General features: G+C 41.7%; 1 protein-coding gene and 1 long non-coding RNA gene across 3 annotated transcripts in view; one reads left to right on the top strand and one right to left on the bottom strand.

Annotated features, from left to right (window-relative positions):
- The window catches only part of LOC147042935 (uncharacterized), a 48,481-nt gene that overhangs the window by 11,659 nt on the left and 13,913 nt on the right, over window positions 1-22,909 (bottom strand). The window contains exons 4-5 of one of the 2 annotated variants that reach the window (XR_015068710.1): window positions 12,542-12,620; window positions 2,536-2,608 (exon numbers count right to left, since the gene is read on the bottom strand). This is a non-coding gene — a long non-coding RNA (uncharacterized LOC147042935). Of the gene's footprint in view, window positions 1-2,535; window positions 2,609-6,231; window positions 6,577-12,541; window positions 12,621-22,909 lie in introns of those variants that run through there. The other variant, XR_015068709.1, reaches the window with a different exon arrangement.
- msx2b (muscle segment homeobox 2b) lies at window positions 15,279-17,637 on the top strand. Its single transcript, XM_085935788.1, has 2 exons — window positions 15,279-15,649; window positions 16,852-17,637. The coding sequence occupies exons 1-2, from the start codon at window positions 15,310-15,312 to the stop codon at window positions 17,280-17,282; spliced, it is 771 nt and encodes a 256-aa protein (XP_085791914.1). The 5' UTR covers window positions 15,279-15,309; the 3' UTR covers window positions 17,283-17,637.

The raw sequence follows: 22,909 nt of genomic DNA, 5'->3' as shown, positions 1-22,909 counted from the left end.
CAAGCTGTCTGGGTTAAGGGTTGCGCAGTCTGCTCACACCAAACGAAGCGCGGAACATAATCATCTGCATTGAATATGAATCCTTGGTTAGGTTATTAAAGTCTTTTTTTTTTTTTTCTAGGACAGTACAGATGTTTTTCTTTGAATCATTAACGTTGGCTCACAAGATTTGTATTAGTTTGGATTGAATGTTGGCTAGAGAAAGTGGGCCATGAGGATAATCCACACATGGTCAGATGTCGGTCATATTTGAAGGAAAAGGGAGAAGAAAAAAAAAAAAAAAGAAAAGGAACAACCGATTTGACCTTGGGTCGAGCGGCACGCTTGATAGGTGATTAATGATCAAAATCAGCAGTTGGATGGAATGAGCGTAATTAAGGAGATGCGATTAGGAGCCGCAGGCGTCACTCTCGGGAACAGTTGACAGGATCTTTCTCAGCTATTACCCAATAATTATCTGGATAACCGCATAACTCAGTTGAAAAAACTTTTTTTCAGAGAGAATAACCAACTAAGATAATGAAGTTGGAGTTAATACCTGAACTTACGTTGAGGCACTAGAGATGAGTGCACTGTACCTTATGATGACTATCTTAAACTAATGCAGCGGTAAAATCATAATTAGGATTCCTCGTTAAATGGACTGTTTGCATTATCCATCAATTTGAGGCTGTTGATTTGTAGTCAAACACACACACACACACACACACGCTCGCATCTGAATGCACTCATCTATATTCCTCCGATGAGTGAGAGAGGTGATTACTGTACCGTACTTCCTTTTAGATGAAAAAGTGACCTCTATTGTGCACGGCAATTCCCCTCCCGCTGAAGATGACATGCGCTCAAGTGCATGTTCCATACCTCCTGTGGTGCAAAGTCATTGAGAGTCCTCAAATCACTGCATTATAAATATACTTCTATCTATATCCATATAAAATGGCTTTTCCGCTTTCTCCTACTAAATGAGGAATGCAAAAATGTAATCTGAGAGAGACAAAGCAGTAAAGGTGGAATGTTGTGGTTATTAAAGTGAGAAACAAGCGGGCAACAGATTATTAAAGCTAGAGGATGGATCCAGAAAAATGTTGATTCCACCCCTCGGTAAGCCTTGTCCAGGGGATTTGATTGGATTTCACGGCCCAGCGGAAGTGTGGACAAGACATCACATCAACAAACTCGCATCAGCCTTTTGAAGCTGGCTGCTTTCACATTTGGATGATTCCCCACATGCACCACTTCCCATTGCCTCAAGATGAATTGAAAGATTAGTAATTACGAACAGTGCGGTAGAAATTGCTTCGTATTTATGCGTCGGAGTTGGAAAGTTTTGGGTTCGACGCGATTTGAGAAAATAAGGTGCCTTGAGATAAGAGTTCAATTCCTTCCTCAACAAATATCCTATTCCCTCTTGGCCACCAGGAGGCAGTACAAGCCATACAAATATGTTCAATGAGCCGTCTCAACACCTCTTAGCTCAATAGTGCGGCGCTAATGGTAGTTGTTCTCACCGAGGATAAAGAATACATGACTGATAAAGCCTCCGGTAACTTGAATGAAAGACGCTTTAGAAAAACGTCTGGCTGCATCACAGCATCTCTAAATCAACAAATCTACCGAACGCAGCGCCAATGAAAGAATCCAAACGCTTTGACAGCAAACGTGGCAAACTTTGAGAATATGATTGCGCTTTACGCCAGCCTTAAAACCTCTCTATCCTCCAATTATGAGAAGAGTGTGTGCACTTGGCGGATGCAGGCGCTGACACAAATCTTCCAAGTGATACATGGCTTATGAGCCTGCGTGACTAATAGAAATAGAAGGATAATCCCTGGCACTGCTTGCGTCTGCAACCCAAAAGAAGAGAAAGGAAGAGGCAGCGGAACGCCATCGCTGTGAAACTCAATTCCGAGCTGCGGCTTCGGATTGTGATCGCCATGGCAACAAGGAGGCAAATGACAGTCATTTTCAACATGATGAGAAATGTTTCTCAGGAAGGAAGCGAGGAGCTAATCAGAGAACACTGACAAGGCTGCGGGGTTGTTATCGAGAGGGAAACCATCCCCGGGGTGTCATTCATCTGGAGTCATGCAAAAATTTCACTCATTTGTATATGTGTGTGTGTGTGTGTGTGTGTGTGTGTGTGTGTGTGTGTGTGTGTACATACATTTATCACCTCACTATATTTGAATTACCTTCAGTCTAATAAGAGTCTATTTTTATGCATCTGTCCTCAAGCAGGGACGTTCCAGTTGGGCGGGTCCCCCTTGAACAGGAAATGGACCATATTTGGACGTTGCCAAATGGCCCCTGCATTCCGAGTAGAACCATCAATCATTTCGAGCAGAGTCAATTAGCTTTGCCTTAAGTCTGCTTAGTTCAGTGCTTAGGGTGTGTAGACTTCTTCTATTCACTGTGATACATCTGTGTGATGTGACTAGACAAGGTTCAAATGTGAAAGATGTTTTCCCGAATTTGTGCAACCTTGAAGATCTGGGGCCGGACATGCTGCTAAAATGCATAATCACCACTGACCTTGAACGCATCATGAAGCGCTCCAACCCCCGCTAGGCCTTTGACACTTGATGGACAGTTGCAACCAGATAATCTACAAAAAAAGGAGCATAATCCGTCACAAGTTTTTTTTTTATAATTGCCAAAAAAGATTGGATAAAAGGGAAGTTCTACATGTGATTAAAAAAAAAATCTGAAATTACCAGAGACTAATACAGCCATTGTTTTTAGTACAGAGCTTTTAATTTCCCCAGAATTTTTTTATATTATGTAACCTCTTCTTGGAACTATGTTTACAGAACAGTTAAGCATAAATACTATTGCCGGGAAATTACCGTTTGATTTTGAGGTGCTGATAAGATGAAAAAGGGACACTTTGACACTTGAATAGAGCGCCTACTGTATTATGCGTGCAATGTTACCAAACTGAGGAATGAATGAACACAAAGCTCTTTTAAGAGCAAACAAAAGAGACTAGAGGCCATTTCAACAAACAAGAAAAAGCCTTTTTATAAACTGCCCATTTCGTTGAGTGCACCGACACAATCTTGTCCAACTGTATTGTATAATACTGTACACATTTAAGGTATTATCGTGCTTGTTGGAAGTAGTCACTTATAATTGAGGGAAAATGACTTTCCATTTTCTGCACGAGTGTATTATGCTGCCCCTAGGTGGCCAAAAGGCGCACATCAGAAAGAGCCATGAGTTCATCCCTTTTTAGTTTACGTTCAATTTCATCATAGACTATGTTTTTGTCAACTTAAATACAATAGAGGGGAAGTCAAGTCAAATATTATACAGCACTATTTTATTCTATCCTATTCTAAACGGTATAGTTTTTATCAGGACTCATTTCCTGGAGGATGGAAACTGCATCCTTCTTGTTAAGGCTGTAATGGACTGCTTTGGACAGAGGAGTGCGCTGATGCAATAGACCAACATATGTAATGTTATAAGATAGGACAGAGAAAATAGATGGAATAGATATTTTGGCCAAATTTAAATTGGCAAGATGTGTATTTTCACTTTCCAGGGATTTGATCATATGTGAGTATCACAAACTGGTTCCTCATTGTGCCATCTTTTTATGAGGTTGACAGATCAGGTTCCCCTGTTTTGTCAAGGCCGCCAAAGCCCACAATGACTTTTTTTTTTTTTTTTCACTCCACATTGTATCCAATCCGCTTCAGCGACATGTGATCGACTGTCTTCGACTCTCTCGGTCTCTGTTAAGCCGTGTCATTCGCACATGATCCATCATATCCTGCTGCCTTAATTAATATTTACGCACTGACAGTGTCTAGCCACAACACGCACAATGAATGCAACACTTGTGTGCCAGACAGAATCTACACCAAGCTAAGAAACAACCCAAGTGTCAAATGAAAAGACTCGCTGTGGTCTCAAAGTCATAAGGGGACATTTTCAGACAGAGGCGCCACAAAAAGGCTCACAATGGATTCTTAATGCCACACACACACAAACACATCCCCTTTGTCTCATTTGTGGGATATATATTTTTTTTGCCATGTCGTTCATTTTCTGGCACTCCCAAACCCAAGAATTGGCTTTTTTTTTTTTTTTTTAAACAAAAAAAAAAAAAAAAAAATGCAGATTTTTACGACCTGTTGAAAAGGAATCGCTCTGGTCGTTGTCATTTCCGGGAACGCCGGTGTGTGTGTGACATAAGTTTCCACACACAACTTTAACACACATATACGTATACTTGTAATTAGCTTCCATGCCTTTGGCGTTAACACTTGCGGTTGACATATGACCCCTGAAACTGCGCCCATCAAGTTGATGTGAAATATGAAGTGTTGCGACATGAAGAAAGCCGCGCCGCGGGCTTTGAAGCCAAATCCTCGCTTCCCCTCTGAGGTTCTCTGCGAGAAATGGGATAGGCCTAATAAGTTCCTAATTTATTGAAGCCAAGACAAACACACACGAGGTCCAGGCCCACGAGGGGTGAGTTATCACACTTTGGAATAATGCCTTATGTGTGTAAAAGTGTGTCATGCAGTGATTTGTAAAGTGAGCCACGTCGTTCAAAGTTGTTGTGTCCAAAGCCACAAATCATCTTTAAAAACCTGCAATACAAATTTGAACTTTAATTGGCGACAACACCACATTATCTACTTAATTATACCTTTCATGCGGGGAACTTATGTAATTAGCGCATGTGGAGAACCGGGACTCGTCGCCATTTATCAAAAGTACTGGAGAACGGGTTTTTGGAGGAAACTCTTTCTACTCTTGCTTCAAGCTGTTTGGATTGTGTGTTTCGATTGTATACGCTTGGGACGTATGACAAATGATTAACTTAATAAAAACACACATTACAACAATTTTTGGATGGAACGGATTAACAGCATTTCCATTTATTTCAATGGGGAAACATGATTTGATGTACACGTGTTTTAAGCTACAAACATAGTCAAGGAATGAATGAAATATATTCTTATTCTAAGGCACTACTGTATTATTTGTGGCACTTTTGGAGGACACTAAGCAAGAAACCACACGTGAGGATGCAAAAAGAAAAAAAAGAACTGTAGTTTCAATTGAACAATTTCATTTGTTTTCTTCACAGCGCAGCAGCAGGAGGTGACCAGTGGCACTCTTGGACCTCGCGCAGAAACCAGACAGTGTCTTTCAGCAGCGCCGTCGGAGCTTGTTAAAGCAAGCACGGGCAAAGATAAGAGGGCCAGTTGGAGTGAGCTGAAGGCCAGAGGAACATCCCCTTCCAATTAAGCAGCATTAGCTCTGACCTTGTTTAAAGGGAAACATTCCCCCGTGTCACCAGAGTGTCTGCAGGAGGTGGAGAGGCCGCCTCGACGCCATTATTGACTCTGTCTGTTCAATTACAGCCTGTCACGGCCGTCTTCTCCGAGCCTTTGTGCATGATTACTATTTCTTCTCTATTGCTGCTGTTGAAGTGCAATAAGAGTGATCACAAAGCCTCAAACAGCCAAGGCAAAAGTTGCACACTTAGAGCTGAATAGACAAATTAATAATTCAATATAATACAACAAACTTATTGCATAGTGAAGCTCTAAAACTGAATCAAAAAAGGGAATATTTATAAAATATTTTTGGACATTAAAAGTCACAGAATGGCTTGTGTTACACTTTGCGTTCCATTGTACAATATTTGCATGATGAGTTTTTCCTTGTTGACTAACTAGCAAATAAATACAAATACGTTACTCAATGTTTGACTTCCTGGAGGTTTAAACAAAAATGGACTCGTGAGTAATTGGTTGATAAAATCCCAAGCCTTAAGCATGTGCCAGTTATTATTTAGTGCAATGTAGTTTTTCTGGTACTGCCAAAGTGTGAGTTGAGCTGTCAGGTAAGTATGTTAAAAAATAAAAAAAAACGCCAAGAGGGAGCGCAAACACACCCAAAGCTTTTCTCAAAGTATTTATCTATTTAATTATGTGTCATTTAAAGTAATTAGACCTCAAGTGCTGCTCCTGCACATTTGTATGAATAAGCAATTAAACATGTGCTTATTTCAAGCAAGAGTCAGTTTGAACAGTGATAGCTCATACTGAATCAACACAAGCTTTCTAATTTTATGCCTTTCTCTCCAGGGAATCCAAGCATCGGAACCTAACTCTCGTTAACTGCCGGCCGGGGATGACAAAAGCGCCAACCATGAACCCATATAGAACAAATTCCATACACAAAAACACAGTGAGAGTATAATGTATTTTATTTTTTTTGTTTAGGGGGGTGCCATGCATAGGTCAGCGTGTTCCCGAACCCTTAAATCACCTGAGTGGTGTAATTAGCGCTCTCTGGGACATCTCGCAACCTTCTAATGCCCAGGGGGCTCCACAGAGGCGCCGCTTGTTACGAAAGAATTCCCAAAGAGGGAGTCGGTTGGCGAGAGGGCCGGGAGGAAGCCGAGAGGAGGGCGGAGCCAGGCAACCAGGCAGTTGGGCTGCCCCGCGGCAATTGGGAGGTTCATCTTCCGAGCTGCTGACAAAGCAATACTGAGCCAGCGTAAAAGAGACCACTGGGGAGGGACGCTCCTCTAAACTTCTTTGCCTTTCAAAAACAACAGAGGAAGAAAAAAAAAAATAGGGATTTGTTTCCCATCCCATAATATCACAAATGCGTTCATGTGACATGATAAACAAGTGGTGCCTTGGGGAAGATTTATAAATATCACATAGCTTAGCTTTTTACTGCTAGCACCAAATAACATCTGTAGAAAGGACAGACATGTCCCATTTTTTTTATCCTCAGCATGGAAGGACTATATTAGTGCTGCACTGATGAGCTGAAGTTGAGCTATCTCAATGAACAGTATCTTATACTACCCCCAGGTGGCAAAGGCAGGCACACAAGAAAGGCATTCAACTGGAAGTTTATTCTTCTTTGTGATGTTCTCTCTCTTACAAAACCTTTTTTTTTTTTTTTTGTCTTGTAAGTATGGCTCTAGCAAACTTTGCGAGGGAGGAAAAAAAATGATTGATGGTGACAGCGAGCAAATAATGATTTATAATATGTCAGGTGGCCTCCGGTCAGCATCAAGTGTTTAAGCGCCAATTCTGTTTTCCAACTGATAAAGAGCAACAGATAAGTGGCACTCTTTATACCAAGCTAGTCAGGACATTTTAATTCACTTCTGTGATTTATGACATGGATATACGACACACCATAATGATAGTTCATGTAAGTTGGGGTGAGGATGGGGAACACACAAATAGGCCTGAGAAAAGAAAAAAAAAATCACAGTAGGTTGCATTTGTCAGAAATGTCACATTAACCAGCTAATTAAACTCAAATGTCACATTTTATCGTTTTATTTGGCTCACTTTGAAAAAAAAAAAAAAAAAGTCCTTCCAGTTAAATAGGTAGTACAATGAAGAACCGAGATGTTCTCCACTAGGTCTATCTACTTTCTGATTTGTTCAATAATCTGCAGAATGCAAAAAGCAAAACGTAATAATTCCTATACTTTGAGGCATGCGACATTTTGACGCAACGAACAGCTCGCAACGAATTACTTTTCAGGCAGTATAACCACAGTCGGCCTTGTACTTACTAATTATCATTTGATTGATTATCATATTCGTGTTAACGTGTAATCATGATTTTAGCACAGCATTAGCATAGATTAGTGACAGTTTACGGCGCCTCCAAGAGTTTGCTTGGCTGGCTAATCATACAAATCCAATTTGATGTGAGGCATGACGCCATTGCATGCGTTGAACTTCCCACTATAAATGTGTCATCTTCCCTTTTGTGGCCTCTTTCAAGAGGTTTGGCTGCGTCAAGGACAAAATTCCATCCACCACAGACACTCAATGCCACCCATGCAAACAGATGATTGACAGTTATTTTCCAATTGTTATAGGGCTATAAACACATCCACTAACTAATTACCCCTCAATTAAAAGATGAGACCACCCTAAAAGTGTTTTTCTGATGAAATGTTAGCCTGGTTATTTTTAAGAGATTGTTTCCTGGCAAGCAGCAACGCTTGAGGCTTGCTGACACAAAATTCAGACATGTTTGTCCTTTTGCCTACTTTTTCAAGGACACTTTTTTTCAAAATAAACGATTGGAATATTATTCCAGAAAATGGTAGTTTTATCCTATTGCTAATTTATTTTGGAATGCTTTTCCAGTTCTCTTTAGGATGGCTTCTGATCTGAACGGTCATGTCGATTCGATGCGTTTTCATGGCGAAAGATCCAGCGGGTTATTTTTAGGAGGCGTTCTGTTTTCAGGCTTGCACCGGTGTGGCAAAATTCAGGCACGACGAATTTCCCCGCCATCCCCGGCCGGCCTTTTCACGGTGCGCAACACGAGCCCGACGAAGCTTTGACAGGGCTCCCTGTCGTTTGTGGAGGTAATTACCTGTCGACATGGTACACAACAAAGCAATCGGGGAGGGACTCCGTCTAGACTCGGCGTCTCGCTCCGACTTTTCTGCATCCCCGTTCTGCCTTTTATTGTCTGACCTGTTGTGTGACCTGACAAAGAGTCAACTTGAAAGGCAACAGATGACACCGATTGTCCTCCAGTTCATCAATTGATCCTATTTTGACCTTTTTAGACAATTGGGCTGGGAAGTACAAATAGGTTAAGATTGACACAACTTGCCAAACACAACTCACTAATTCGCATACAGACGTTCACACGTCGACTTTTCGGCCGAGTAGAGCCACGTGTCACTCGCTCACTAGGCCACGCCCCTTAAAGGCACATATACAAGATTATATTGTAACGTTCAACTTGGCTGTCTGGCGGAAATCCCCTAATGTGGTCAAATTCGATTTTTACACGATATTACACAAAAGCGGAGAGAAGCTTAACTAGATATCGAGCGACCTGAAAAGTTTCATCAAACGTGGCGGCGGGCGACAAACAAGCAAAGAGACAGCTAGTCTGACTCGCTGTAATGGCCTCGCTTTGAAGTGGTCGAGATAGCGCTTGTAATCAACTTAATTGATTGTAACAAGGCACTGGAGAGGGGGACGGACGGACGGACGGGGAGTGCCGTAGGGTCCTTTTTAGGGAACCACTGCTACTTGAGCAGAGAAGTAATTCTACATAATGCCAGCCATTACCGCAAAGACAAACAACGTCAGTCATGTTTGAGGCCAGCAGGCAGATGGCACAAACGCCGCCACAAGGGGAAGTAAACAGGCTTTAAGTGCTTCTCAAACACAATTTTGTTGATGTTCAATTCAAATGAAGTCAACCTCAAGCGGAGCTCAGGAAGTTATTAAATATGCGTCGCTTATCTCGTCGTAATAGCAGACACGACAAAAGCGAAACAATATACGAAATGGATTCAATTGGGACCTTTTCACCATCTCTTGTCTTTTCATCTGCAGTTCATCAAGGTCCTGGCTGGAGTTAAAGTCGAAAGCAGTCCACAAACACAACAACCGATAAATACAGAGACTGAGAGCATCTGGCACATCATTTGTCCAAAGGGAAAGAAATCATCCGGGAGGGAGATTTTTCAAATGTCCAAAGAAACACTTGGGAAAAAAAATGAGAGACGATTTTACATAGAAATTTTTTTTTTCAAGGAAAATGTGTCTCTCTTGACATGATTTTTAAAACATTCTCTGAAATTTGCAGCCCTACAGGTATTTTCCAAACTAGCTTCCCGGTTCTTTACCCTCGAGGAGTAAAATTCAATTTTCCACTGGAACAAACGAGTCAAGGAAGCGTTTGTTGTCGTGATCACCTTTGGTGTCAATCCAAATCGTCATATCATTCAAGTCATATTGTAATGTCAAGGTAAACATTTTCAACGCATATTGCCATCAGTTATTGATCATTTTGTCATTCTCACAGAGAACTGGAGCAAGATCTTTTGGGGGACTCTGTTTTTGCAATACAAACAAATCATTTGTAAAAGAAAACAGGCCACAAAGCGACATCGCCAATCCTTCACCGATATTTATGAGGACTATTAACTCTCTCTCTCTCCCTCTTCCTGCACTGAGGTGATGCAAATAAATTAAACCGGCATCTCGGTAATTGCCAAGCCACCAATCAGTCTGTTACCAGTCCGCTGTTGTTGCACTTCAAAGTGGCCAGGCAAGAGGGCTGTGACCTCAGCAGAGGGACGGGTCAGTGCAAAGGCGGCAGTGAGGTCGTAACAAAGATCACCCGGGATTGTGTGTTTGGGCCAGAGCTCGCTTTCTAACCTGTGACCCGCATCTTTCCCTCAATAAAGTTGGCCAGAGTCTTGAATCATGACTCTGCTTTTATGCACCCATATTAACCTTTAACGCAATCAGGCACGCGTGGGCCTTTTTCCGTGCTAGCGCGACAACTTTAATGAGGGAAAACACAACATATGTGGATTAGTGAGTATCCGAGACCAAATTCAAGGTTCGGGGGGCCAAATACGGCCCGCCACATCATTTGATGTGGCCCACAGAGACAAATGACAAAAAAAAAAAAAAGATGTCATAAATGCCCGTGACAAAAATTGTTTAACACTTCTGCCATTGTGAATTCAACTTTTTCATGCCTGTACACAAACAGTTGGATCTGACAAGAGCCTGCCCAAATGTGAAACGAAACAGTCAATGTTTCATCATCTAATTAGATGGATTCTTTCGACAAAAATCCTCTCGCAGACATGTTAAGACACCTGGGAACTCTTTTAAATTATGAAGAAAAAAAAAAAAAAGGAAACTATGTCTCGTTTTCATTAAGTAGCTCGAGGATCTTGTGGTTATCTTGAAGAATGACATCCCACCCTTCCCTTCTTATTATATTGGTAATGAGCTGTCATTTGAATGATGTGGGTAAAATAATTATTAAAAGCTGGGAAAGTGCTGGATTTTTCCATTCATCAGTTGCTTGAAATCCTCCCAGTGTTCATCTTCACATCGTGACATGCAATAACGTGAGGCGCACACTTTCACATAAAAAAAAACAATTATAGCATTTCAAAGACCTCCATAATGGCCCTGTATGACTTTGTTTATAAATCCGACCTGTCAGGACCTATTCATGAATGTTATGTCAAATGCGATATGCATGCGCACTCAATTTGGTGACGCTCAATTCTATTGTTTGTAAGGGAGGTGTCACATCGTAAATCCAGCTCAACCTGTATTCAAAAAAAAGTTTTTTCTCCCCTTAAAGTGACAATTAAAATTTTCCAATTGAGCATTTAATTCTCCATTGTTATCATGACAAAGAATCGTAATGCCATAAGTCACACAAATTTTTTTTTTTGCCATTCCAAACCTGCTTTCTATTTTTGTAATATTAGCCACAACAGTAATTGGCCACACTTGCAGAAACACTTTGTCATCTGGAAGTGCATCAAAAATGCAGTCATGCTTGGATATGATTGACAGTTTACTCCTCCGCCACTGCTGCAACTACAAAAATTAATTTCTTAATTGAACACACACACACACACACCTCTTGTCGACTAATTATAGCAGGGAATTGTCAAGCCAATTGGAGGAGGTATAGAACATTTTTCTTGTCTAAGATAAACAATAGTACAAAACAGCGCTGCTGTACCTAATGAATCGTCCTGTGAAATATGTCAGTCACAATTGACAAGGAGTCCTTGACTGGTGAGATATGACCACAAATTTTAGCCCCGTTTCTATCGACAGTGACCCAAAAGCAAGCTCCGAGACTCGCCAATAAGCAGCTGGCTCGATATTGTAACGCAGGCCGGCCGGGGCGGCGCCTCCTTCTCTTGTTATTAGCAAAATGGGCTTCAATCATTCACGTTGCTGGAGCCCCATGAAAAGATCTGTCTGTACTTTTTAACAGCTAATTGGCCATGGCGCCATTGTAGCCTCCAAGGTAGTTATTTGTGTGCATTAGGAGAAGGCTTGGAGGGCTCGGGAAGCTCAGAGGGAGTGAGCCGGGAGCGAAAGTACAATTATAGCGACGGTGCGTTAAAGTCCGTTTGTTGCCATTGTTTGGACGACCACGGCAGCGTACTAAAGAAAGAATGATCTATAATTGACTTAGCTTTTTATTATGGCGAGGTCACTCTGAAGCCATCATGACTGACTTGACTTTAAATTAAGACTAGCTTGATAGCGCAATATTCAAACAAAGACAAAAACGAGTACTCGTCCCTTCGTCTAGTCTTTGTTAGAAATGTGGGTGGCGGTGACGTCTTGTCTAATGACACTAAAGACAAAATGAGTTTGTTTTTGCAAGACTTGGGAATAAACAACAAAGGCAAAAAATAAAAAAAAAGAGTCTGCGTTAATTGAAATGAGATGGGAACAAAATGTGAAAATGTTTGAAATGGGTTGGATGAGCAATCGGAACGGGATACCACCATTACCATTAAACAGACCACCGTGGATGTCATCAACAACATTAACCCGCAGTATAATGACAGAATCCAATCTTTGGTATGTTTTCGAATGCCGAGATGCTGACAAATAAATGTCAAGAAACCAAAGACAACAATTGCTCCGAGGCCGGGCTATGACATCTTCCACACGAATGCTTTTTTATCTTCTCGCATTGATCGCAAGCTTACCTTGTTGGTTCTTGGGAGGAGAACAACGGTGTGCATCTGCTCATGTTCAGAACTGCTTCCTTTTTTCCACCTCAGTCACCTAGGATGACATGCCAGAGATAAAAACAAAAATGCTAACACAGCTGCCACATTGATACTCTTTTTAGCCTACTCGAGCGTTTTTATCTATGACGAGAGAACAAGTCGGAAACACGAAACCAGTTTGTCTGTTGACTTTGCCACAGCGCGGTTAACTGGTGAAATATGAAAATTGTGACCAATTCTGGAACTGAGACAGGTATAACACAAAGGGATGTTTGTGAGAAGACTCAACAGTTGGCTCCTATCTGGGCCTTTGTCAAAAGGCATCGCCAGTGCGGTGGCACCGCCGGGCGTCCTAATGGAAATGTAAATAGTGTGCAAGCGCGGCACAGGCTGCTGATTATCCCGAGCGAACATTCCACCACTTCAAAGCCCCTGCTGTAATTACAAAGCTCCGAGGTGTGCCCGACCCGCATAGAAGCTTCCCAGGCATCTCCGTCCCGCTCACACACACAAACATGTTCAGACAAATTGCTTTCGCTATTATCGTGGCTTAAGTGATATTATGGAGGAAAGGAAGTGGGATGTGCGGGTAATTTTGCCACATCCCGGAGATCCCCTATCATTCGATCATTTATTGTTCAAGGCTTTTATCAGTTGTTTTGGCTTGGTTGTCCTTTTGCCAAGTAGGTGCTGGCCATTGCTTTGGTGTCAGATTATTTTGTCGTGATGTTTTTGTTTGACTCTTCTTATTGCTATTTCTTACCCAGTGGGTCAATGAGTTTTGTCTCCAGTTCTACTGAGCCATTGTATTGATGCAAACATCTTTCCATTTAATAGCACATTTCTGGTACTGAATCATCATTTTTAAAATGCTTGCCTTCCTAGGGAGATAATGCTATGAGATGACTACGAGCTAAGGTGGAGAAACACGCCACTGACACTCATGTTATGTGAAGCATGAATGACAAGGTGCCTGTGGGGCAAAAGAAAAGCAGAACACTTGAGGGACGGGCTGCTGGGACGGGCGGGGGGAAGGCAACAGTTTCTCCCCTGAGGAGTTGATCTTTTCATCTGGCCGCTCACTGGCGCCTTCACAAACCCCTGATTGTCTGTGAAATCACCCCACTTTAATAACATGGCCTCCCGCTGCTTTCCAACACGGAAGAGTCACTGAAAAACACTACAGTTAAATAATTCTTCTGGATTGGACATATTCATAGCCTGACCAAAAAAAAAAGGACTATAAGACAAGCTAGAAGTCACAACAAGAGTAATGTTGTGTCTTCAGGGGGGGCGTGGCCTAGTGAGTGATGTCAGGATTGTTTTGAAGTTAAAAATATTTGGAAGTAAACCAGACTCTTGTATTTATTATTGTTCGAGGGGCCTGATTGCTCCAAAAAAGAATAGCCCGGGGTGTGCTAATAAAACAATCATGCAACACATGCGATATTACACAAACAACTGTGGCCCATGGGAATGAAACGCTTTTTAAATGAAACATCCTTTCACTCTAATGAAGAAAAAAAAAAATCCCTAACCATCAAATAAATGAACTGTGGAAATAAGTGTGAAGTCTTCCCTGCCAGGAATTTCTTATCTGCCAACCTAAAATTGCCACAATGACTTAGTTCATATGGGTCACAAGGAGCCGTTTCAAGTGAAATAGTGCTGAATCATAGGACATCACGGATGAATGGGCCAGCCACACAGAGGCATGTGAACGTCTCATCTGGTTTGCGTCCAGCCCAGCCGGGACGCTAAGCTCAAAGCGTGGAGTATAAATCTTCAATTCAGCAACACTATTTAGTGTGCAATTGGAGTATGACACACCACTTCCAATGCAGATGAACGCACAACTTCCCAGTAGACCCTAACACAAAAGCAAACAAACTGCTTTGAGATAAAGAAGAAAAGAGATCCCAGGGTGTAATGCTCCTGAATTAGCCGCGTGGTGCCTGTGTTTATACATACGGTGTCATGAGGTTAGCGACTGAGCTAATCCATCACTGGAGCGGAATGACATTGCAATAGATCTAAAATATCCTTTGAACACATTGACAACTTGGACTGGGAAAAAAATAAAATAAAAATACGACCAAGATGCAGAAGGATGGAAGCGTATCGCTGCAACATCACAAACTAAAATGAGTTCAGTGTTACATTATGAGGTGATAGATTTCATGCAATAAAGTGATACTGGACTGTTTATGTTTGAAGATGATAATCTTGATGAATGATCCCATTATGATCCCAAGTTATCTCATTGCAACATGAAACCACCACACCCCTGGATCTAAAGATATTTTATTCTTGTGACTCAATGGCAATTGACTCTTGGCTGCCCACCACGAATTTTCACATTGCACCAAATAGGTGCAAAAATAGATTTTTTTTCTTATGTAAAAGGTGTGCTTTGGCGCCATAAATGCAAACACTGCAGAGGTCCTGCACTGCTTTCATGACACCACAAGTTTGAAAAACAATGCAATTTAAATCAAGCCAATGTCATTGAATGATGTATCTACATCTGGCTTCCCACTCTTAATGATACAAGCATTTCTTTCCATTTCCATCGGCTCGTAAAACAACATCCGCCTTCCCCGGTGAAAGGCAATTGGTCGAAGCGGGGCGTCGGCGTCACATGACGTGCCTCCATACAAACGCCTACACGCGACTTGACAGCATCAACACAACGCGCAGCGCAGCTCATCGGAGCACCACCGACAGACACGTCAGGCGGGACTATGGAGATGACAAGCCGGGAGAGCACAAAGGATTTGGGGGCCACTTCGTCGGAGGAGGAGAGGAGGAGGAGGAGGAAAAGCTCTCCTCCGCGGCATCGCCATCCCTTCAGCGTGGAGGCGATCATGTCTGGGAGGACGACGGGCGCGAGTCGCGGGGGGGAACCCACTCGGTGCAAGGCAGAATCTGGATCTGGATCAGCGCCTGCAGGATTTGGTTCCGTTTACAGGTGCGGGGATGCAGCAGCCGTGCAGGCCCGGAAGAGCTACCCGGGAGCGCCTTCGTCACCGGTCAAGTCTGAAACCTCCGAGCCGGAAGACTGGATGCTCTCCTCACAATCTCGTGAGTTTGACACTTTGTCATCGTCACAATAAAAAAAAAAATATATCCATCATATTGGTTCAATCTCCGCATTTCTTCACCAGCATCATCCAGAACATCTCGGGTCTTACTCTAATATGTTGCCCCATTTTTCATGAAATCAACTTTGTTCCAAGTTCAACTCAATTCTATAATTGATTCCAAATCAAAATCAAATCCCTGCTTTGTTTTCTATGACCTCCTATTTTCCATGACGGCATTGTCAAATTAAAAAAACAAGTGACACTCAGACCTGTGACAACTTTGACTCATCCATTACCTATAGAGAGCTATTAAAATTCTACGACCACCTCCTCCTCCAACATGTCGTGACTGATTCGAAACATTCCTACATTTTGTCTCCTAATTGACCAATCCAAACCGTTACATTTTCAAGTCATCCTGCATTCTACAGTCAATTCATTTCACTGCATTTTAGTTCAGCGTCAGCACTTTAACACTCTTTTATTTATTTACACAAATTATCTTCTCTACTTTGATCTATAAAAATCTTCATCACATATATTTGCTCAAGGGAGACAGTTTGTGACTTATTAAGTCATATTTGAGGAAAATTTGACAACGCAAACTGAACTTTGTATCAATCAGAGTAGGCCCAGTTCCAATTTGACAAGAACTAACATCAAGAATCATCATTTCTGGTTTTAAAGAACATGAGGTACACTTGCACTAAGTAAAATAAATACTAAAATACCAGCATGGGCATCCTGCATCAAAAAAAAAAAAAAAAAACTGGGCCAAACAAATCATGTGAGTGACTAGCTCTGATGACAAAGTCACAAGAAGAAGTCTCAAAAGCAAAGCTGAAGTGACATACAAAAGAATTGCTCACCCAATTGAAACATATGTATTGGTTTATATTAACAAGAGATCTTAAGAGCCCCAAATTTTCCATTTTGATGCCTTTACGTCCATTTATGGTACAATTTTGACAGAGCAGCTAATGCACGGACAAAATGACACTCTCCAAGTCTGCTTGGATACGAGGAATCGGTCATTTAGAAATAACAGAATAGGCATCGCTCTCCAAAAAAAAAAAAGAGAAAAGTTTTACATCTGAAGCCGCTGTCACATTGTGCACACTTTGAACATGATTCCATTGTACAGGTGTACTAATATTTTGTCTGTTGACTCTCGACTGACTTGTTGGTTCTCTCCCCCAGGTCACGTCAGTCCTGCCTGCCAGTTGAGGAAGCACAAGTCTAACCGCAAGCCGCGCACGCCCTTCACCACCTCGCAACTTCTGGCTCTGGAGAGGAAGTTCCGGCAGAAGCAGTACCTCTCCATTGCCGAGCGGGCCGAGTTCTCCTCCTCCCTCACCCTGACCGAGACCCAGGTGAAGATCTGGTTCCAGAACCGTCGTGCCAAAGCCAAGAGGCTCCAGGAGGCCGAGCTGGAGAAACTAAAGATGGCCGCCACGGTCAAATCCACGACGGCGGCGGCGCTGGTTCAGCCCGGCCTCCGGTTGCCGCTGACGCTAGGCGCCATGTCTCTGTACGGACAGTCCTACTCGGCGTATCATCACAGAGCCATGATGCCCTTTTCGCCGTTAGGACTGTACGCCGCCCCCCTGGGCTACGGCATGTATCACTGACTTCCAGAAGGACGCGTCCAGGATGCCGGACGGACTTTCAACATGTTCGTAGCCGCACAAGGAGATCTTTTATTCTCCCCATGGTGAGGATTGTAAAACGGTTCAGAACGAGCCGAGCCGCCTCGCTCACCAGCTCATGTTTACTACACGCTTGCACTGGACTCTCAACTGATAGCCAAATGTGCCTTACGTCCACAAGGGCCTTAAGATAGATTGTTTGACCCTTTTTATGTTTTAAACACGTTGAATTGATTCAACTTTTAGATGTACTTCTTAGCAGCTGTCACTCAGAGTTCTCTTAAAAAAAAAAAAAAAAAAAAAAAAAAAAAAAAAAAAAAAGAGTGATGGCTTCAAACTCACTTCAAAACAGTTGATGTTTACTTTAAAACTGACGCTCCTCACGCAAAACACTTATTTAAAAAAACAAATGAACAGAAATGCCGTCATTCTGTTCCATCCTTCCAAATAAAAATAGCACTATTATATTTTCTAAAACACATGTGGGAACAACACGTCTCACTGGAACTATTTTGGGGACCTTCTCTGCTTCTTCTTCTGGCTCCTTCCTAATGATGCTGCATCTCAGTGCTGCAATATTATGACACAATGTGTATTGAAAATTCACCGTACAGTGAACGACAAGCTTCAAGACCAAATAAAAGTCCATTTTAATAGACCTGGTTTTATTCCACCTTTCATTCTAGCTTTAACCACCCCAGCAATACAACACGGTGGCCTTAATTCTATTTATTGTCTTTGAAATTATGGGGATTGTACAAGTGATTTTTTTTTTTTTATATATATTTATGATTATTACTGAGAACACAGTATATGAGTGGTATATTTTTTATGGCTCTTAAACGATCCTTTTGAAGGGTCAACGTTATGCTATGTGGTTTATGCTGCATGCATTTTGTTGAAATTGAATAAAGCCTTACAGAGTGTTTGCTTAAAAAAAAAAAAAAAAAAAGTGCTGTTTGTCTCACACGGTCGAATGTAAATACAAATTCGGTTAACGATGGAGTTTTGTTCCTATGGCTGCGACGTAACCGGAATTTGTGCACAAGTCAGAACAGGTTGTCGACCATCACCAACACAGTAGTGAAGTCATAATTACAGTAATTATGCATTGTATGGAAAAATGTGAGTTTAAAATAAACCCCCTGTGTATTTGTAGCCGTTCTGTGTGTGTGTGTGTGTGTGTGTGTGTGTGTGTGTGTGTGTGTGTGTGTGTGTGTTGTCGTCCTTTGATCAGCGCATTAATTTCACCCAATGGTTTGTCAAACTGGTTTCTACTTCCTGTTCAACCGGTTCGACTTAGTTTTTTGTAATCACAAAGCTAAATATCGTCACCTTCCAAAAATATCGGCCTCAGTAGTTTTTTTTTTTTTTTTTTCCATGTTTGGTTCAGAAAACACGTAAAAAACTAACAGATTTTTTTTATCATTGTGCCAAAAAGTAAAGAAAAACATTCATTGAATTTAACTGTGAGACAAAATTGTAATGCGGTCTGCTAGGTTCCAAACATTTATTGGGTAATATAAGACCCACCATAAATTTTGCTCAGGCACGCCATCAATTCTAAAAACAAATCAAATTTTAGAGGAACTCTCATAAAAAGCCCATACAACATTTATCACACACATGCACATCATATATTATGAATAACTGTACAATTATTGCATGACTGTTTTCCACAACATTGGACCGAAACGCTTCAAATGATTTCTTCACACAAGGGACACACATCGTGCATTCATCGGGTGTTATGAATTGAAATGATCGACTGTGTGAAATTGATCTTTAAATATCATATCAATAAATAAATACATATCAGCTGGTTTTGCTGTCCAAAGCAAAACAACAGTTGAGCTTCCACAGCACCACTTCATTGTGATCACCCTAAAATAGCCAACTTAGGTCTGACTTGAGTCAAGTCATGTGACTGAAAGCGCCCATCTCTGGTACCAAAATCCAAAATGAAAACACGGCATTAACGGCGTACGCTGGGGACATGCATTGTTGTTTTCTAACTGAAAGCAGAATACAACTTCCGGGTAATTATTTACGGGCGCCAACGGTACGTTTACGAGGTTTCCCGTTGTTAAATCGCCAAAGGGTTTCAGAGGCGTCATTTTCTTTAGGGGTGTCCAATGTCAAAGGGCGAAGCGTTCACCACTAGGCTATGGATTTTTCAAGCTCTGTTAGTGCCATTAGTGGGCCCTATGGCAGTAATTAGCACAGCATGTGGTTGTTAAGCGTGTCAACACAACTGTGCAATGCCTACTACCTCCCTCTAGTGGCTGGGATGAATATATTGTATTTATAAAAGCAATCAAGTCATTTCAGAAGACTGGGCTTCAGTATTGAGCGACTTGGGAGTGTGACCAGCTCGTGGAGAGACTATAAGAAGTGGCTTGATGCCATCTGAGGGTGTGAAAAAGACTTTTTGTGAACCTCTGAGCATTTCCGTGCAATTGGAAGAATAGCACGCTTTGTATCTGTCTTTTGTGCTTTGCTGATCACTTAAGAAAGAGGCTTCCTCTGCTGCTGCAGTCTGAGCTTCAAAGCCACAGCACATGATATTAAAAAAAAAAAAAAAAAAAAAAAAAAAAAAAAGTCCTGGTGCTGACTGATACCAAGACGGCGGGGCCCGTAAAAACAATTACGAGGTTTTATCCATCAGACAAGATGATGAAGATCTTACAAAACGGTTATTATTCCTTTCCCGTAATGTGTCTGTGAGCAAGCCTTTCAGACTTTCTGCCCTACTTTTACTGAACTTTTACAAGACAACCACTCCCAATGATAAGTTCCTTTCAGCCATTTTTCATTTGCTAGCCAGACAAGACGTCAAAGCAAAGCTCTCTACTAACTTTGACATTGGAAGCACTGATGCAAATGCGACCAAATTGGTCGCGGTCTCAAGCCCTGCAAAGTCAAACACCTCAAATTGTTGTTTTTCCAAGAAGAACACCAAGCTGCAGCAAGTTGGTAGTTTGTGTCCAAGCGTCAATCACCAGGTGTGAGTCGCCGACGGTCATTTTTGCACAGTCGTCCAGATTAGTTCCGTTGTTATGATGCAGGACATAAATACTGCCGTCTTCAAACTCAGACGTGGATAGATAAGCCTGCCAGAAAGCTCTCAGCAAAGCCATTTGCTGAATTATTTGAACAGCATTTTATGAAAGAATGGATGAGCTGACAGGGTGAGAGCGTCATCCTATCCAATTAGATCTCTTAATTAGGATTTAATTAGCCCCAAAACAGATGGCGACGCGCTTACGTCACATGCCATTATGCTCATAAGCAGCATGTGTCACTTTATAGCCCAACTCAGACAATCAAATCAGATGTTGTCTGGAGTAAGTTAGGGTGAAAATGCAAATACACTGCAAGTCAAAAATACACACAAACACTACATTGTGAGAGAGGGAAAAAAAAAAAAAAGAAACAGAAAGGAAGTGAGCAAAAGGGTTTATTTTTAAGGGGAACTTTCAAGCTACATGTTTTATCCAGCAGGTGCCACTATAGCAAAAGAGTTGAGACGCCTTCAAACCAAGGCAACTGGAAATAATAAAAAAAAAAACAGGCTTCTTATTTGGCCGATCTTAAAATAGCTTTAAAAAAAAGGGGGGTGGGGGCAGCCTGACATTTGATTTGCGGTACAGTGGACCTAATAAAAAAGAAAAAAAATATCTATATATATCTAGTAGTCTAGTATGTCCAAACATCTGGTTACTGGGCAATGTGCCTGCTTATGTTGTAGTCATTTGTTTTAGTTTTGTTCAATTTACATGCACTCAGTGTTTATATCTATCTCTGAGATGTATCAAAAATAACCACTTCCATTTAAATAAATATGAAAAAAAAAAGAGTGCTCCCTGACAAATCAATAAGGAGGTGACAAGAAGGCGCACACACACACACAGCATTTCATCCAATGCACCATCTCCATCCCACTAAGTCTTGAAAATAGATGCAGTGAGTCTGAGTGGGAGTGGGCTTCACCTCCAGCACCCTTCACGCTATCGTTGGCTTGTTGAAGCGCCCATGTGTCCGAGCCATATGATAAGTGAGAACATAGCTGTGAGGCTATGATCTAAAAATAGATTCACACGTTGTGAAACTTGTCATTTCCAATGATGGCAATAAATAGGAGGTCGGGCAACAAAACAGATTTAAAGGCTGAAAAGTAGAACGATAGCCATAGAACAGGAAATACAATTGACTTCTAAATAGCAGTAGTGATACATCACTGGAATGTTTTTCAAATTTCCATGGGAATTTTTGGTTGAAAATTTGAACTTGTTACTACCTCTGTCCATAGATCACTTTCTGTTTTCCACTTTTTTTTTATTTTTTATTGTCATAAAGCAATACGGCTCCACCGAGCACTCCCTATGATGACATAAGAGCACAATGTGCAGCAGTTTTTCCAGAGCGGAATCCCAGAGCGTGTGTTTAAGCTGAGATGCTACAGGCGGCACACAGTTGTTCATTGTCAAACATCACCCGCAGTCCAACAGGCGGCAGCTGGGAATTCCGACCTGTAGCAAGTTATCACGCAGGGCTTCAAATAAAACGTGCGTGCGTGGCTGTGGAAGACTGAAATCGAAGGCCAAAGTCAGTCAATCGCCCATTTTATTTTTCCACGGTGGAACATTAATGGCACCAAGTGAACGGGTGATATCACCAATTTGCATGACTTCAAGTTTCACATTCCCGCCATGGATACACAGCTTCGGCAAATCATTATAAAACTGACACAGCCGAGATATTGCACATTTTAATGACGCGCCTGCCTTGTGGCGTTTTATCTATCGGCCGAACTGGAAGCGTGGGCCGAGGGTTCAAACAGGAAGGACAAGTCTAACAAAGCGCTTTTTTTCATCATCCAATCAAATATATTACGTGCGACATAAGAGTTGGGGCTCATGAAGCCATCAGCCAATAAGTGAATAAATGGCTACATTTGTTCGACTTTACAGCGCTCCAAATAAATGTCGAGCAAGGCCGGAATGTTGCTATTAAATCAGTTCTTGCTGCTTCCAAATAATAGAGGAAAATGTTGCAGGATGATTTTTAGCCCCATGATGCATTTCATCGCCTTCAGGTATCGTCTGCCTCAAGGTTATGTGCATTCATCACCACAACCGCCAGTGAGGGAAGAACAGATGAGCAGCAATTTTACCTTTTAACTGCAAAAAATAGCCGACAGAGGCTATTAAAGAGACAAAGATCTGTTGGAAATTGTCATCCTTTGCTGAGGTTTCTCTTTCATAATGACCATTGTCTAATGGCTTCCCAAGCAGAATGCAAAACAGCACGCAACAGTTGTCATTGATCTATAGTCAAGACTAACAAAATGTCAAAATGAAATTGCTGCTCCTTCTGGTATGTGCCAATTAGCCACTAGGGGGGGGGCAGTATAACTGTCATACAGACAAACAAAGAAGAGTTTCACAACTACAAGGAGTAAGCTGCCATAATATATGCTTGAGTGTTTTGTCTGTCTACATGTATGACTTCACTGTTTGTGTTCAAATATCCATTGCTAAAAGCGTTCCAAGGTGAAATCTAAAAAGCGAGATGACTGCTCGTAGATATAGAGGAAGTAGAGCAAA

Source organism: Syngnathus leptorhynchus, chromosome 17, assembly GCF_054491065.1.
Source record: "Syngnathus leptorhynchus isolate UIUO chromosome 17, UIUO_Slep, whole genome shotgun sequence".
Taxonomy (NCBI): Eukaryota; Metazoa; Chordata; class Actinopteri; order Syngnathiformes; family Syngnathidae; genus Syngnathus; species Syngnathus leptorhynchus.
The sequence above is the reverse complement of the archived record's forward strand: the minus strand, read 5'-3'. Positions and strand labels throughout refer to the sequence as shown.